General features: G+C 40.3%; 1 protein-coding gene across 9 annotated transcripts in view; it reads right to left on the bottom strand.

Annotated features, from left to right (window-relative positions):
* The window catches only part of HDAC9 (histone deacetylase 9), an 835,653-nt gene that overhangs the window by 320,879 nt on the left and 496,226 nt on the right, over nt 1–18,548 (bottom strand). For all 9 annotated transcript variants that reach the window (XM_037056286.1, XM_037056279.1, XM_037056284.1 and 6 more), the window contains 3 exons: nt 11,158–11,280; nt 8,181–8,391; nt 7,531–7,748 (listed from right to left, as the gene is read on the bottom strand). In XM_037056286.1, coding sequence (XP_036912181.1) covers nt 7,531–7,748; nt 8,181–8,391; nt 11,158–11,280 — 552 coding nt within the window. The remainder of the gene's footprint in view (nt 1–7,530; nt 7,749–8,180; nt 8,392–11,157; nt 11,281–18,548) is intronic.

Genomic DNA, 18,548 nt, shown 5'->3' with positions numbered 1-18,548 from the left:
ATTGGTGGTTTTCATGTCCACAAATCACTTAGCTATATTAAAAATTCCTTAGTAAGACTTAATTACTTCATCCTGTCAAATGAAGCCATTTGTCAAGGTTGGGAAACAACCAAATTATTTCGTTTCCCTCTGCCTTTGAACTGCCTGAAATCAACATCAGTTAAACTACTCACGTGGCTTAATTCCCCAGAGAGTTTTCTTTCCCCTATTTTCTTACCTCATGGTCATGTCCAACTATTGGTTTCTCATTCCGCAAAAGCGTCTCTGACTAGACTAACAGTGTGGAGTGACACAGAGGGGCCGAGGTCCTTCCCTTCAGCTTCACATTATGAATGGAGAAACATTTACAAATGCTATGCATGAATCCACTGAACCGGTCACTCAGCTTCTCTTACAAACACGGGATTTCATCACATCTAATAATAAAGCAGCAAGCCATTTTCTGTATATTATAAACCATCATCTTGTAATTATATAGCGAAATGCTTCTATATGAATTCTCTGTGCAGATATAAGTTGGCATTGCAGCATAAGTGGGGTTTTTTTGAAGCTGACTACACACTACATAGATCTATTTACATTGGGCTAATCATGTCAGAATAGCATCTATTTAAGGGTAAAGTCAAAGTTTCTTTTATAAACCTCTACAGATAGATAAATAATCTAGGAGCCTTTTTACTGTTATAAAATTAAGACTGCCTTTCAGGGCTAGCTAAAGTTTTTGGACATACTATCCATCTAATGGGCAGAATGTAATCTGAAATTGGTGATTAAAGACTCTGCCTGGAAACCAGCTGTCAAACGGACAGAGAGAAATTAAACTTGACAACAGTAATGCCTACTTTCCTAAATGAAAGCCCAGTTCAAGTTTCTACTCATCCATTTTTCAAAACTTAAAACAAGGCATTTTCCAACCACCCATAGATGAGATGCCAACATTTGCATTTCGGTTGAACTTGATGAAGTCAGTAGACTTTCAGCTTCAGGCTTGCTGGGAACTGCGGCGAGATGTTTGCCCCATGTTAAACAATGGCAACCTTGCGGCAAGCGAGAGCGGAATGAACCCCGCCCTGGCTGTAGTGGGCTCTGGGCTGCACTCACATGGCACTGTTTGAAAGCCATATAATCCAACAGCATGCCTAAATGGCCCATTATCAGGTCCGTTAAAACAAAACAAAACAAAAAACCCTTCCAAGCCCTTGCTGTTATGGCTTAGCTGGCTGAAGTACTGTCCTATGGGACAACAGGTTGGGGGTGTGATTCCTGGTCGGGGCATGTACGGAAGGCAACCAATTGATGGTTCTCTCTCCCTCCTGCCCTTTCCTCTCTCTCTCTCAAATCAATAACCACATTTTAGGGGGCAAAAAAACCCTTTCAAGATAGAGGGCAATGCATGGAAATTGGGAAGTAGGGCCAGGAACTGGGATTTCTCACCCTGACAAATCCAACCCCAAAGAAAACCAAAAAGAAGCAACAACAACAAAAAACCCCATAAGATGACCTTTCTTGTTTGTTTGCCTTGTTTTCAATGGTAAGTTTTCTACTGTTTGGCAAAAATAAAATTAGGAGACTCTTGTCTCCTGCTTGGTGGTAAAAACAACATTAAAATCATAAGCACAAGTTTCGGTGAAGGACAGGCTTTTGGGTCACACATCCCCTGTCAAACACCAGCTGTGTCAACTGCTGGCCTGTCACTCTGGTTAACCTGCATAAGCCCATTCAATTCAAGTTCCTTGATGTTAAAAAAGAGAAAAGTGAGTTCACACCCATCAGAATGTGAGCATGGTGTCCCACGTAAACAGTAGAGCCTACAAATAAAAGGGAGCCCGTATTATTCAAATGACCGTATCCCCAATGGCACCAGCGGACAGGGTGCTGGGAATCCGCACAATGCAGAAAAGAAAGGCAGGCGAGGACACGCTGGCAGAAACAAGTGCAGCTGCAGAGCAAAGACCGCTCCCTGGTCCTCACCTGTTGTACTTAAAATTCCCGTCTTCCCACAGGTAAGCCACAGATAGCACTGCCTTTGTTAAACTAAAGTGAATATGAAGTGCTCACTTGTTTGATGCTATGAAGTGTGACTCAAAACATGTACACATTTTAGAATCTATGTGCCTAGTAGCTGTTCTTCAAATTAATCTTCTTGGGAAAATAGGCATCTTGCACAAAATAGCTTTCTTTCAGGACTGCCTTCAGAGACACTGCCTCAGGAAAAAGGTGGCACCCACGCACACGCACGCAGTCCACAGGCGTGAAGGCACAGACCCCCTTCAGCTGCTGTGAGGGGACTACTGGGGACAAGGAGTGGGTATGAGTCATGAGAACTCGTGGAGAGTGTGTACCGCTTATGTTAGAGATTGTGCCGAGAAAAGGAATACAATAAACACTATTCTCCTAAAGGGTCAAATTCTCTTCTAATACTTCATGAAAGCTCCCATCTGCTCTGTTCCAGCATTGGAGCAAAATCATATTCATGCCTTGCTTGTCAGACACAATATCTACCTGTTTGAATAAGGGCAACACAGGACATCTGCTTGGCCTGCCCTTTACTTGTCTTGTCTTAGATATATTTTTATTATGACAAAATAGCTCTCATGTCAAAATGCCTAAGTATCATAGTAATATACATATAATAAATACTTATATCTAGAGTGAACCTTGACATACATAAGATATAATCTTATGATTTATGAGTTTTTTAAAAAGTGTTGGCTGATTCCCAGTCATAGGAATGCATAAGATATTTATCACCAAGGATATATAAGAACAAAAAGGACAAAAAAAAGATGTAAAATGAATGAGAATATCCAGAGAAGTAACCAAACAAGTCTCAAGTCTTATTTCCTCAAAGATAATTTCCTTCCCTCTACCCTAATGCTTAACACACTGTATCACTGTTTACTTGAATACCGCACCCCCTGCCCCCCCGCGCCCCACACTGCTGCCTCTACCAGGACACTAGATGTTGTTTTCTTGGTGCCTAAAATAGGGCCTGGCACAAAGTAGGAATCCAGTACGATCTGCTAAATGGATCCAAGCACTGACCAGCACTTAGTTCAAACAAGTATTGGATGAAGAAAGAGGTTTCTTTAAATTTCTGCTCCTGCGGATTTGGTAGAATGAATATGAAAATACAGGTTTCAGAAAAGATACTATAATTCCAGTTAAAAGAGAAACTATTAGGCATGAATCAATGCTATTGTATTAATACTATAACAATAAAATAATTCAAAGAAAATATCATTGGGCAGGGGGCAGAAAGCAACATCTAATTATCTCATCATAAAAAGGTTTGAAGGTACTTTGGAAAATTTTTATATATCATTTAGACAGTGATGTGACTAGAGATTTGTCCTTCATTTAAACATGCAGTGGTTGCCCTGGCTGGTATAGCTCAGGTGACTGAAGTATCATACTGTGTATCAAAAGTTGGGGGGTTCGATTCCCAGTCGGGGCACATACCTAGTTGCCAGTTCAATCCTGGATCAGGGCACGTGTGGGAGGCAGCTAATCAGTGTTTCTCTCTGTCTCTCCCTTCCTCTCTGGTATCAATAAACATTTTTAAAAGAAATAAATATGTAGTTGTTGGAATACTTCAAGAGTCATAAAAATATATAAGTAATTGAGGTGTATCTTGTTTTCATTTATCATAGTTTATTGTACCAAAAAGTCTGTGGTGATATTTAAAGTTGAAATGGTCTCAGGAGGAAATTACCAATACCCTCTTACTTTTTTATTTGCTCTTTAGTATGCATGATGAAAATTCTACCTTAGAAACCATTTTCTTTTCTTCTAATACAAAAGAACAAAAGATACTGGCAAAAGCAACTGTCTCACTTTGATGCTAGTATAAAGAAACTCTTGGGTTTTTGTAGAGGCTCACAAGTCACCCTGGCATGAAAGTACTATGCATCAGCAATAAAAGTTGTTTAATGAGCTTCTGAATTTTATCATTGTCTCAAAAAGGGAGAAGAATGAATGTTATAAGCCATGAATTTCTTATGGTGAAGCTTCTCAAAACACTTTCAGTGCAAGTAGAATATTCATACTGATTAGCACAGGTAAGTCATTCTGACGGGGTTTCCACTCACCTTCCTGGCTCGCCCCACTGTGTAGATATAAAATTACAAATATTATATAAACTCATCCTAGGAATATTTCTGACAATCGATTGAGTACTTACATCATAATTATATGAAGCAAATAATTATTGCAACAGACAAATTTTCTATTTAAATATCACAGTAAATCAGCCAACAAGCAGGTAAATCACTTAGTATAATTAACGACATTTACATTGTATAGTTACAACAAGCATGAATGACTGCTTTCATAAATGCATTCAAGTTATAGTGAGATCAAGGAAGCCTTCAAAACTTAACAAATAACTCATTGTATAAACTATGGTCTGAAAAGTGCAGAGCAATTAGAGTATATTGTTAAAAATTTCATACCATGAAGGACAACCATGTTTAATGTAACATAGGTTTAGAAATAAACCTACTGCCCTCGCTGGTATAGCCTAGTGGATTGAGCACTGGCCTGTGAACCAAAGGGTCACAGGTTTGATTCCCAGTCAGGGCCCATGCCTGGGTGGCAGGCCAGGTCCCCAGTGGGGGGAGAGTGAAAGGCAACCACACACTGATGTTTCTCTTCCTCTTTTTCTCCTTCACTTCCCCACTCTCTATAAATAAATAAATAAACCTTTTTTAAAAGACAACTACTTATTTTCTTCTTTGTCATTCCATTTTTGGTTTCCTCAATTCCTTGAGAAAAAAATTTAAAAGATGAGGAAGTAAAAGAGACATTTTGAATGTCACTACGCATCTATGTCTTTGCTGTACTTCCTGCTATAATAAGTATCTCAAGAGCAGGGTCCATATTTTTATGATGCCAACATTAGGCTCCAGTCTGAATGGATTCAATACAGGTTCATCCAAGATAACAGAAAACAAATGACATAAATTACCGTTTCTGTGATTATTGTTCATCAGTGGGTAGTCTAAATAGTTATAATATGCAAAATACATTATGATACAGAAACTTGGTAGCTTTGACGTCTAAGTGATGGCCCTCGCCTAACTTAAAATAAATATTTTCATCACCTCACAGGGAAGGGCGAACTGTGACAATTTGTTTTTTGATGGTTCTGTTCTGAATACTTGAGAGTGGGACAGAGGTTCAATATGTTCTTTAATAAGATTTTTCTCTGTTCCTTTGATGATTGAAGGCAGGTGAAATCTTTTCAAGAATTTGGAGAATACTCAATGTGCGTATGCCATCTTGACTTAAACATATGGAATACGTACTTGGAGAAAAGCCAAATGGAGACCTGCTTGAGTAATCTAAACACCCAGGCTGAGAGGGGTTAATACATAAAGATCAGCTGTGTACTTTGAAGTTTTCTGGACTTCATTTTGCCTAATTAAGACAAGACTTCATAATCAAACCACTGTACAAACATGTACCTAAAAGTACAGGTTTGTTTCTAATTTCAGAAAGAATTCCGAACAGATTCCAAAGAATCAGCTCCACATGGAAGAAAGTCTCTGATAAGACTTGCCTTTCTCATCACTAAAATGCAAATGTCTGCTTTCTGTCTTAGTTTCTGCCACGTGACGAAGATTAGCATCCCCTAACAAAATCTCAAGTGTGATCATAAAATACAAAGATTCTGATAGTAGCATGCCATCCGAGTCTGAAACAGTGGCAACTCTAAGTCATAAGACATATATCCAAAAATACCCTTAAAAGTATTCACAGGAATCTAACAAATCTGCTTCCAGATCTGAATATAAGCAGGCGGAAAGTAGGATTCTCAATCTTTCCTTCCACGTAGATTTTTTTTCCTCACTAGACACCAGACTATTTTTCATGAATACCAGCCAGGTTTAAGTGGTGCTGAGAGACCCTGAAACAAACTTAACTCTGCCCTAATTTAGCAAACATATGCAGAAGCGCATTCAAGTCAACGAGTATGATGCCATTATACAAGAAGGACATTGGTCCTCCTATGATCAGACTGATTTGGAAATGTAGACAAATGCTGAAGCCATAAAATAGGCATCAATCTGATGACAGATAAGGAGCCTGAAATACACTGAAATGCAGTCTGCATGAGACTGAAAGTGGGCAGTAGCGCTAGTTACCACCGCCTTCAACTTCCCCCCACACCGGTCCACATACACGTCATCCTCCAAAGCATCGGAGGGCTGGGCTGGAAGAAGCTCTGTTCAGGAGCGTGACCTTCAGCCCACGTTCCCTTCAAGGCTCTGCCTTGTAAGGTGGATGCCAAAGGGAGGAGACAAACTCTCTGTCCACCTGCAATCAGGTGAGCAGGTGATAATGACCCCCGACTCCTACTACTATTAGAAAGATGATTAGACCTGTGCCCAGAGAAGTTTTGCTTTGCTTACAATACAAGAAAACATTGTGATACTAACCCAATGTTCAGCTATCTACGAGTAAACAGGAAATCATTTCTCAATATAATACCCCTATATGATACTTGTAGGTGATAGAGTAACAAAGGCGAGTGGATAGAATCTTAATATTCAGGAGCTTCACATTTTCCAGGAGTGAGAAGACTTGGTTTTATGAGCCAACCCTAGCAGAGAGTAGCAGCAAAACTGGGCAGACCAGTTTTGCTCACAAATTCACGGAAAGGGCTTTACCAGCCCGTCTGCTATTGTTAGGTTGTAACCGCTGTTTCTTTGTGGTCGCCCCAGCAGGAGCGTGCGTAAGGATGTGGTGCGGTGACAAGCATTCGCTCTCCATTTCAGCCACAACAAGGCTGCCAGAGGGAACTTACCACAAGGTTCTCAGAAACTGTTTTAAACACTGTTTGGAACGAAGTGGGACAGGCTGGAAAATAACTATGACATGGAAACATACAAGTTGCTGAAAAATCCCTTGCTGGCTAACTGTGTCCTCACTGACTGCATCTGTGCAAACTTCTGAGATGTCGAACCAGGACATTCAACTCTGCCCTGAGCCTTTCCTGCAAGCATGGAAAATGAGGCTGGGCACCTGTGTGCCCGTGTGCCCTTCTGTATTAAAAGAGGTGCTTGGCCCTGGCCAGACGGCTCAGTTGGTTGGAGCATCGTCCATACGCCAAAAGGTTGCTGCTCTAACCCCCAGTCAGGGCAAAGACTAGGTCGTGGGTTCCATCCCTAGTTGGGCCCACATATGGGAGACAATTGATGGCTGTTATTTCCTTTCTCTTCTTCTCTTTTTGTCTCTCTCTCCCTTCCTCTCTCTCTAAAATCAATAAACATATACTCCGGTGAGGATTTAAAAAACGGTGCTCAGGCATAAAAGACTTTGCTAATCTATCATCTTAAAACTGCTACAAATAAGTAATAATGGTGAAAAGCCGATGCTGGGAAGGCGTCCTTGACCCCTGAAGGCAATCTCCTTTTGACAACGACAGGTACCAACATTTGCCCTCCAATGCCCAGGTCAGTGAAGAGGACCCCGATTTCCACAGTGGTGGCTATGACATTTTGACTTGGTGGGGGGGGGGCTTACTTTGTTCATGTGGATCTGTTGCTGGTATTGCTTCTGCTTCTCCAAGAACTGCTGGTGCTGCTGTTGAATGACCAGCTGAGCCAACGTGCTCTGAGGCAAAGGTGCAGACTGGGTTCGATTCAGGGGCCTGTGACGGGGTAATTTGTGGGTACCTCTAATGCCAGGTGAGATTCTCTCTTTTGTTGCCAAAGGAGACTGAGGATGTAAGGGAACCCCACCTGAAAAAAGGAAAAATATATGTCCATGTACACACATGCACCCAATTTTGTTTAAGAAAAGACAAGACGCCACAGAAAACAGATGCAGGGGATAAAGGTTATGAAGAGGAGTAACTCCTCCAGACAGACGTCAGAAGAAGGCCAGGTTGGATGGGGGAAGACAGAAGTACCAAAGTACTACACAGGCACGCGTCTGACCAATGAATGACTCACCATTTGTCCACCCTAGCATGTGAAGGTTAAATAAGGTGAGATTTTTTTCATAGATCTAGGGAAAAAACTGAAGATCACAGCCTTTCCCACAGTACCCGGTAATCAGGGAGACATTGGGAAAGGGTATGTCTCTACCAGTGTCCCGAGTTAAAAAGATATGACATTGGATTCCTGACAAAAGCCCCCAGATGACCTAGAAATGGTGCCCTTATTAATTACCAGCCACAAGGAGCTTTTGCTGTCGCATTTGTTCTTTCAGTAATAAATGCTGCAGGAGAGCCTGGTGGCTGCTGTTGGGCTTTCCCTCTAAGGCGACGTGGGGGTGGCTGGAAGGCGGCGGGAGGGGGCCCCCGAACTGCCCGGGCAGTGGGACGCCTTGCCTGAGCGGCTGGGTCTCCGACTTCTGTTTCTCTTTGAGTGCATTTGAAGCCTGTGTGGAGAAATAATAAAGATGTGAATCCCTTTCATCTCTGTGGGTCATTAGGTCTGTATATCCTTAGATGAGCTTTTTATCCCATACCCACCCCACTCTCCCCTTCACAAGGCCCGTCTTACCCTACGCCCGAGTAGGGAAGTGGATAACAGCGAGGCTTTTAAACTAACTGAATTAACAAAGAAGACATAAAAGCAGAGGTGAAGCATTGGAGACAATTTAGCATTGGGTGTCATTGCACTAAAAAAGACCTTTTAGTATTAAAAATGATGCTAATCTCAGGCTTAACAACTAGGAGATGTAGTTCTTATTTTAATATACTGAGTAAGTAAAAGGTATATTGGAAAAGTAAACTGTATTCAGATTGCTACAAGCAAAAGACACGTCAGCGCAATCACCAAGCTGGAGACGAAGTGGCTTGTCATTCTGGAGTCTGCGGCACGAGGAATAACTCGTCCCTTCTCTCCACACCCTCTGCTAAGCTCGCAGAGCTGTGTTTCCAATATTTAGCTTTTAAAATAAAATTCTTCAGATAGCTCATTGAGAGGCTGCACAAAACATGCAGGCATTTCATTTAAACATGTATTTTATATTAATTTGTAACAGATCCCCAAATCTCTAAATATTGAAAATGACACTCCAGATACTTTTGTTTAATAAAGTAAGCTACAAGTGGAATTATACCAAATAAAAATGCTATTAAGAACTTGAAATGTATGATAACAGTAATAAAGCAATACTAATGACACCATCAATAGTAATAATGAATTATTCTATTCAAAGGGTTTAATGAATGGTGGTCATTTTAGTATTACAAAAGCAGAAGTCTAATGCCTCAAAATTATGTGGCATGTTTCTTTTCAAAACTCATGTTTCATCTTTCAAAATTGCTGTGCACTAGGGAAGCAAAGCAATTTTCAATGATGGAGAAATTAAAGGACAAAGAGGTAAATGGTTTGTCTTAGTCACACAGCAAGTCAACGCAATATTTCAGCTAGAAGTGATGCCTTCTCTTGGCCTCTGTTCCTTAAAATTTCCCACTACTCAGTGGGGAAATGGAATATTGGAGGTCTTTTTGCCAAAGCAATGCTAAGCTTGAAAAATTAATTGTGATGGCCTCATCCACACCAAAATGGAAGCAACAAAAAATGAAACTTCAATCCAAACCACATTGGTTTATTCATCCAACGGCACCAAATTGTATTACCATCAAAACATTAAATGGTCTGGCTTTAGTACTTGGTTCTTTGAGAGAAACATTCTCCCCGACCACATTAAAAGTGGGGTATGTTTGTGTTAGCTGGTGGGGGGACTTAGAGCCTGCAAAAGGGGCTGAGTATGAAACGCCTATTCATGTGTCATTCGAAGTTTTCCGGTCAGTGTCTGCTTATCATCGGAAGAGATAGGGAAAAACAGGAATAGAAGGGAAATCGTTTTTAATAAGTGAAGATTTGAAAATGTCAACCATGAATATTTAGGTTTAGTTTCACCCTTAACTTCTTTTTAATTTTTGCTAGAATCTACTGTTTACAAAGGCTTCATGGGGAATTTCAAGGACGTGGTTGAATCTGGTATGCGTAAGCCTTTCTTCTTCAATCCCCAGCTATATAACGGCTTCCAAGTTTTGCTTTCTCCTCCCTGGTAGAAGATTATTGTATCACATAAAACAACATTCCACTCTATTAAAAACACCAAATATATAAGATTCCTCTTGGACTTGTTTTATAATATATATTGAACCCAATTATCAGATATATCATTTAAGCATGTCACTCTAGGTGTGCTCATATATAAACTAGTATACCACATACAGATAGTACATTCTGAAAATAGTCAAAAGATGGTCCACTTTTTATAATTTCCTGATCTGAGAATATTGTAAAAAAAAATTTGAGTTTGACAAGTCACTCCCAGTGAAAAAGGCTCACTTCTAAATGCAGGCAAAACGCGTGCCCAGGGGACCACACATTTCTCATCAGATCTAACGTATCACATGACCTTTACATAAGTGCAATTAATTTAATTTTCACACACTTCAGAGCTGAATTATTCTAGGTGAAGCTTACAGATCTTTTACAATGACAAAAATATTTTTTTAGGGAATGTGTATTAAATAATTATTGCTGTCTTCTGCTAGTCAGACAATTACCTCCAAAAGATCCTATTTCAGTTGTCAGGACTTCTAAAGTAATTTCTTCACTCGAGTCTCCTGGGAAGAGTTTAATATTGCTCTTAAAGAGGTTTTCCAGATATGTACTCTCCAGTATGATTGAGTCAGTAACTTAAAATCTCAAAACAAATCCATTCACAAAATGAATTCTGTAAACATGTGCTGTCAGGCATTAGACAGAAGCTGTGCCCCTCAGCACTTGCCTGGGTGGAGTCCCAGGTCTGCTACCTACTGGCTCTGGGATCTTGGGCTTTGAAACAGTTCTAGTCTCAGCTTCTTCTTTTGTAAAACTGTGGCTCGTAATCCCTGTTTCATGGGATGGTCATGTGGAGCTAATAAAATATCTGGAGGGTACTTTCTTTTTTAAAAGCTCTGAAGCATTTACAAATGTTAGTTATTATTTTTATATATTATTATAGGAACCAGCATAAGTCTTTAATTTGAAATTAAACCTAACGTCTTTGAACAACTCCGTAAACAGCAAAGGAGACTCTCCGAAGTGTCCCTGAGTCTGAACTCGTCAGAAACGAGCGCCCCCCAGTGGAAACGTCACTCGGGCCGCTGCAGGCTGCTGCTGGGGCGGGGCGACTTACGCTGAGCGGGGTGGGCACTGCCGGGAGCCCCAGGGTGATGTTGGGGAGAGAGGGAGAGGTATAAAGACTCAGCAAATTCATGGAATCTTCGTGAATTAGAATGCGTTGCTGTGAAACCATGTGCTGTAAAAAAGAGAAAAAGGAAAAAACACAACAAAACGGGAGTTTCCAGAGATTGCAATACCACAACTCTTACTGTGAAATATTCAGATTTCAGACAATAGTATTTGTATTTTCACATTCAGCCAAACTAATTTTAAATAGTTTGTTTATTTTATGATTTCTGTATCCAGGTGTTATATGTAAACATTAAATTGACATTTCCTTCCACAGACATAACCATGAAATTTGAAAAAAGGGCTTCCATGTTCATTTTGCCAAATTCCCTTTTTATAATTCTAGTTTTATGGACCCAAAATCAGTGTATTTGTCATCAGTTGGTAAAGCACAACAATAAAGTTGAGTAATTCTTATGAATATATACACGTTTTTGTATTATTAATGATTTTATATATAGTCATCACTTGTATATATAAGAATATATAGTAATGAATATATACAGTTATTACTCAATGAATATATGGGTTAAACATGATTGTACTGATGGGAAAACTCAACAAGGAAATCTTCGATTAAATGTCATCATATAAGACTTCTATAATAACTGATCATACGTTTTACTATAAAATTTGTCAGTAGACAACTCTGGGCGGTGCTTTCGGATCACTCACACCTAGAATCCAAAGTCAATGTTAAAGTGTTACACGTGCCCCGTGCCACAACAGCCTTCATTTTCGCTGCACACCCAGGGAGTTTTGGCATCACGGTCCTTCTTACAACGAATACCTTTTTTAAAAATATAATACTCAGAGTCACGTTTTCCCACATGTGGCCTAATATGGTTGCTTGAATTACATTTTCTGTTTAATTCTTGCTTCCCTCCCAGAACTCTTATACAAAAGGAGTTACAAAGGTCTTATTAGACTAAGGAACTCTGGCCTGATATGGTCCCCAAGGGAACAACATCCCTGAAAAAGAATACTCCATGTAACAGTATGACACAGTGACTGCTTTCTTCCCAAACAAAAAGCATATGGGACTCCAATAATAGACCACCTCCAAGAGGGATACTGCACACACGGGCCTTGACTAAAGTAAATATAATAACTTGTCAAGCATGTTTGGGGGAGCTGTAGATTTTCCCCTGGACAAACCTGGGATATCAATTAACTGGAGGGAAAATCATGTGCTAATACAATGCAACCTCAGAATGTCACTGAAGAGCAATGCACCAGCAAAACACAGGATGTTATTCCAAAACATCCCCTCAATCATTCGTTTGTTTGGAGATGAGTCATATAGCCTTAAGATAATAAAGGGAGAAGGTTAAATGTGAATTTTTCTCATTGCAACTTGAAATTCGAAGCTCACTCGGATTTTGTTTTTTCCCTAAAAAAAAAAGTCAGATATCTGTGCATGAAAGTTGAACCTTCAACATTATGTTGACTTTATATGTAAGTTTTTATAATGTTGTCTGAAACACTATAGCGTGAAGATTGTTGAGAAGAATTTCATCACTGCAATGCATGAGACTGCAATTTTATTTTGCTGTTATCAGAAATGGTTCCATATTTGCTCTAATTAAAAAGATAAGCTACTACTTTGCTTGCACTAATATTCTTTTAACCTAAATTTTAAATATAAAATATATACCTGAAAAACAGAAAGAATGCATGAGGAATTAAAAATATTAGCTAGCTCACTGACAACAAGTGGTCATTTATAATAAAGGGATTATTTCATTCATTTATCTATATTCATAAAAGAGATATAACTGTGGAAAAACTAACACTGTAAAATGATGTCTAGTATTAACTCCAGGGTACATCTGCCGCTCACAGCACTGAGACTTGACAAGCACTATGGGCATGCCGGCAAAAGATATCACAGACTTCACAAAAGAGGTGACTTTTGTTCCTTCTTTGTTCTGTGATATCCTTCTATGCCCTCACAGGATGCAAACACGCACTAAAGTGAGAGAGAGTTTTTTTCTTCTCAGATGGATGAAAGGCAGTGGCACACTGGCTACTCACACCGACTTTGAGCCCAGGGAAAGAATTTGGAAACACTCCCACTGCAGGATTTCAGACCCCTGTGATTTCATATCAACATTTAGCATCTCCATTTCCTATGGCAGTGTTCTCAGCACCTGCATGTGCCAAGATCTGTGCCGGGGATTTGGGGGGCGATAACCTATTTTCCACAGGCACTCTCCAGCTACCACGATGCTCCTATGATGGATGAAGAACCTGAGTGATTTCCCTGGGTCTGGTTCCCAGTGAAATCAGCAATAAAACTTTCAAATTGATCAAGGTGATATGCTTTGCTGTCAGGTTCTGCTGCAGAAGCTTACACACCACTCTGCACCATTATTGAAGAATAAGGAATCATTTAAAAAGTATGGGGAAGAGGGAAACTTTAGAGAAGAAAAGGAAGCAAAATCATCAGGCCCTATGGCTTTAGGAAAAGAATACAAGTTTCCAGCTGACCTGGGCATAAGAAGAAAGCCAAAGACCTGGTGACCTTATAGACCTGAGTATCTTTAAGTCATGGACTCAACTCCTAAAAAAGCAAGGACAGCCTTGAGCCTCCCAAGTTCACTAAGTATAGTTGGCTCTTCCCAGTTCTTCCCACAGGGACTGTGAACTGCAGGGACTAGGATGTCATGTAGTTTATTTTTTTGATTGCAGATAAGAAAACAGGCAGCACTGGTGTAGACCTGCAATAACTAGAACATGAGCAGTCTATTGGCTCCATGTCAATGTTCCCTAATAAGAACCTCGACCTGCACTCCACACAGCTATAAGAATGTAGACACACTTGAAAGCCAGAAAATCTGGTGGTGAGGTACCACTTCACTCAAACAAAGAAGGATCTTTATTAGTATCCTTACGAGCCCGGTTGGTTACCCCGCCTCAGCACTGTGGTGAGCTCACATTTATTTTTGGACAAAACCAGGATTCTTCCAGGAAGCAGTTTTGAAACTGAGCCACTAAGATGTCAATGTTTCACATCTTAGAATGTGAAGAAGACGGTTTAAATCTAAAAAAACTTTCAGAACCACAAGCTATTGCTATAGTTAGATAAAATGAAAAAAAAAATAGATAACACAGAACATTCGCAAAACAATTAATGACTAACAATTCAGTTAGATTAACCATGTGGTATTACGTGGTGGGCATCTAAAGATGTCCCCTACCCCCTAAGTTCACATGCTATTCAGGTGCACAGAGCAGCAGAGAACTGAGTCTCTACAGTAATCATTGCACAGAGCAGGGTGTCAATTTTAAACCAGATTTTGAAGGGTAACTAGCATTTCCCCAGAAAGAGCATGATCTTGAGAAGAGGGATACGACTGAGCCAGGTGTTGGGGCAGGCAAGGTCTCCTCACATTTTAATCATGATCTTCAAAATTTCATCACTTTTCTCACCACGGTAATCGGAAGCCTATCTTATGGATAATATCTGCAATTCATGTCAATAAAATACACAATGCTGAAAAAGTCTATGGCTCTCAATAGAGCTATTTATTTTGCCAGTAAAATTAACAAGCTATTGGTTTGAAACAAAAGGTTCAAAACCTCTTACAAAATGGACACTGGCAAAAAAACAAAACAAAACAAAAAACAAGAACAATGCACGATGTCAGAGGTCACAGGGATTTAGAAAGATGAAAACCATCACACACTGCTGGTGGGATAGTGGACTGGTATGGCAACCCTGGTGAACAACTCAGCACTATAAACCAAAATAATGGCATTATACACCGTGACCGAGTCCTTCTTCTGAGGGGTATTACATCTTCAAGAAACTCTCACAAAAGCTGTAGGGTGATGTTGGTGGAAATATGTTAAAGCACATTATGGTGGTGGGTGAGAATTGGAGACCACGGGATCATCCGACTAGAAAATGGGTAGGAGTGCCCACCATGGATTTTTATGGTGACTAAATCCAAACTATTAGGAACATGCATCCATAAAGACATGCTGGACCTAAAAATACATGCTTGATGGCAAAAAAATAAGAAATGGAATAAGACTGATAACACCCTGCCATTAATATCCACTAAAATTCATGGACACAAAGCTAAAAACACATAGGATGCAATTGGAACCTATGCAAACAAAAATACAGGAGAGAGTAACTGCTCACCGGCACAAGGAAAATATAAGTGGGCGTGGCAGGATAGCTAGATTGGGGTACCACCCTACTTCCCTTCCCTTCTCTTCTGTAGGGAAACAGGCTTGCAAGGGAAAATGTGGAGGCAAACAAGGATCATTTCTATCCAGGTGGACCAGGTACCCTGACCGAGAGTGGCCAAGAGCCAATGATAATGCCATTATGATTCCATTGGGTTTGTAGATAGAGCAGTACCCATTGTGCACCAATGCCATGACAGTTCCAGAAAGGACAGAAACTCCTCTTCGGTGTCCCTCCCCACTCCTTTCATGTCCCTCACTATTAACCCTAAATACTAACTCCAGCACCTGAACCCTTCTGCAGGACTCACTCCTTGAGCTCACCTGCACCCTCTGAGTGTGTACTTTCACTTTAATCAGACCTCTGTGCTTTACTGAATCTTTCTGGCTTGCTGCTGAATTCTGTCTTGTGCAGAGACAAGATCCTGGGCTGAAGCCTTCCCCTGGCTTCCCTGTGAGCCTCTGACATGGGGATAAAGGAGAAAGGAAGGGAGAGGAAGGACACCTATCTCTCTCAAGAAGACAAGCCGACAGATGACCCTCGACAATTCTAGTTATGTGAATAATCACCTACTTTTTAAGAAGCTCATAGAAAAAGTAGATGTAGAATTTTCAATTTACTCATGTTCAACATTACTTACAATATGCATGAGCACCAGAAAAAGAATGTGACAATCTGCAGTTTGGGTGAGAGGCAGTCAGGACGAGTGAAAAGAAGTGTTGGCTAATTGCTCGCCCCAGAGCTCTACCACTCCCTGGCTTTCAGCTCTGGGCAGCTGCTACCTTCCCCAGACGTCAGTCTCAGAGTGACGAATCTCTGACCAGCTCTATCAGACAATGCCTGCATCTATTAGAACAGCATGCAGGAAGACGTGCTCATAAAACACAGTTTGGGCTTTAAAAGGTCCCTTTCCCCAAATCTAGACCATCTAAAAAGAGAGCCAAACAAATCTCCTAATCTTTTAATGGTGCCGATGGCTTTCGCACTCTTTTCAAGATAGCATTTTTGTTTCTACTCTCAGATGGCTGATAGAAAATTCAAATATCCATGTGATGAAGAAATTTCTTTAGGCAGTAAAAATTTCTAAGTATTTTTATCGGACACACACAAGACTGGATTACTATAAAATGGTTTGGAGACAAAAATAATCATCATTTAACAAGACTTCCCTTGCACTGAAAAGGCATTGATGTTTTGTTAAAGATTTTACTTTACAATATTGACTCATGTTATTTCTAGTCAATGATTCTTTTGTCATAGCAACCTCTTTTCCCTCAGGGAGGAAAGCGTTTCATTTGCTGCCATCCAAAACCACGGCCCTACACCCACTCAGAAGAGAGCATAACATTTACAACAAAAATGTCACAACAACTATTATGAAACAATAGGCAGATGAATCATGGGGAACTGGAGCAAAACAGCGACATTTCAGCTGACTTGAGAGTACTTAACCTTATTATTAGACTCCTTTTTAACAGTTGTTTCTATCTGCTGGAAAAAATTATTTAAAAAATAGCACAGTGGAGCCAGCCACTAATGTTCAACTAGAAATAAACCAGCTGCTTGGCTACTGCTAAAATAGCTATCAAATAAATCTAGGAATCTGAAAGAATGGTGTTGATATTCGTGGAAACACATTGGAACCCACAAGCCCACAGTATTAACAATAAAATAACCAGATAGGTAAAGACATCTCTGACTGCAGTTGGAAGGAGAAACTCCTTGGGTTTCAGCTCCGAGACCATGTTTGCAAATGAGGGAAGGAAGTAGCTCCAACAGTCTGAGTTTGGGACCGAGCATATGTGAGGAATAGAAGAAATGGAACAGAAGTGGTCAGAGCAGATGGGGACTCATTCTCACATGACATCTGCTGGCTGGAAGACAGACATGCTAATGAGCTTTCCCTAATAGGAGTCAGTACTGATAACTACAACAAAAAAATGAACTTGCTTCACACTTCTAATTTACCACCTGTCTTACAACCACTGATTCCTCCCAAGAAGGCCTGCTGGGGTAGGCATTACCACCTTCCACCAGATCTGAGGTTCCAGGCAAGTTTAAGGACTTAGCCAATGACAACAAAGTGGTTGGTTTTGGTGCCTCCCGGAAGCCTTCTGAATAGAAGACCCATATATCTGAATTCACTGTGTTGTTTCCTTATTCTGGACTTACAAGCAAATTCTCCTCCTACTCTTGGCTTAACCTTTATCTGAATTCTGCAGGCCATGTGAATTACAAGATGGAAAATTTTCTTTTTGCCTAAGCTTCAAGATTAGCCTGATACACAGACTTACTGCTCTATTTCCTAACGGCAGAAGAGGGCAGAACTCCATTCATTCCCATGGGCTCTGAAAGAATTAGGTGACCAGCTTTTTTGCTAATAGGTCACAGAATAAAGAATTCATTCAAATGAGCCCCATTCCACTATTTTAAAACGAAACCTCACCCATGGTGCTTAAGCAAAGATGGTAGAATAAGCCTCTTTTGTAGATGGCAAAGTATGCAACTAACTCAGGTTTTGAAAGTGTAGTGCAGGATGTAAATTTTTCATACCTGCCAACTATCTGTTCATATGAAATTACATGTTATTACTCATCTGAGATGTCTTTTAAAATCATACCAAATTCAAAATGACTGTTAAGCCAGAACTGACTGAAAGTATTTTTTCAACTTTTCTCTAGGTTAAGTGGTGGCATTGAGCGTTGCTGAGCTAGGACATTATTTGCTGGGAGTTTCGGTCTGACTCCCGCTGTCTCCTCGCCTCTCCGGTGTGAATTACACTGCAGACCTCTGCAAACGCAATGCGGCAGAAAACCACATGTTAGCCATCAGGGCTGGATTTTTTGTTCTGGGCCATGGAGAGGCTACCCATCAGTGCATAAAGGTCTGCCCACCTGGCCTTTGGGTTCACAGTTCAGGCACACAATTAATTCATTATGAGGTCACTGCTTGCTTTTGAACTAGTCTTTCCAGCTCTGGAGGTGAATGTCCTGTCACTGACCTGGAGAAATAAATACCTCTGCTCTTTCAAACTCCATTAAATCACATTTCCTTCTGGTTTTTTGGTTTTGTTTTGTTTTGTATTGTTTCATTTTGTTTTTAATGGTGGGAGTGGAAGGAAAGTCTGTGGT

Source organism: Sturnira hondurensis, unplaced genomic scaffold (assembly GCF_014824575.4).
Source record: "Sturnira hondurensis isolate 20B ecotype Veracruz unplaced genomic scaffold, ASM1482457v3 Scaffold0008897, whole genome shotgun sequence".
NCBI classification, from domain to species: Eukaryota; Metazoa; Chordata; class Mammalia; order Chiroptera; family Phyllostomidae; genus Sturnira; species Sturnira hondurensis.
Note: the sequence above shows the minus strand (reverse complement) of the source record. Positions and strands in the feature narration are given on the sequence as shown.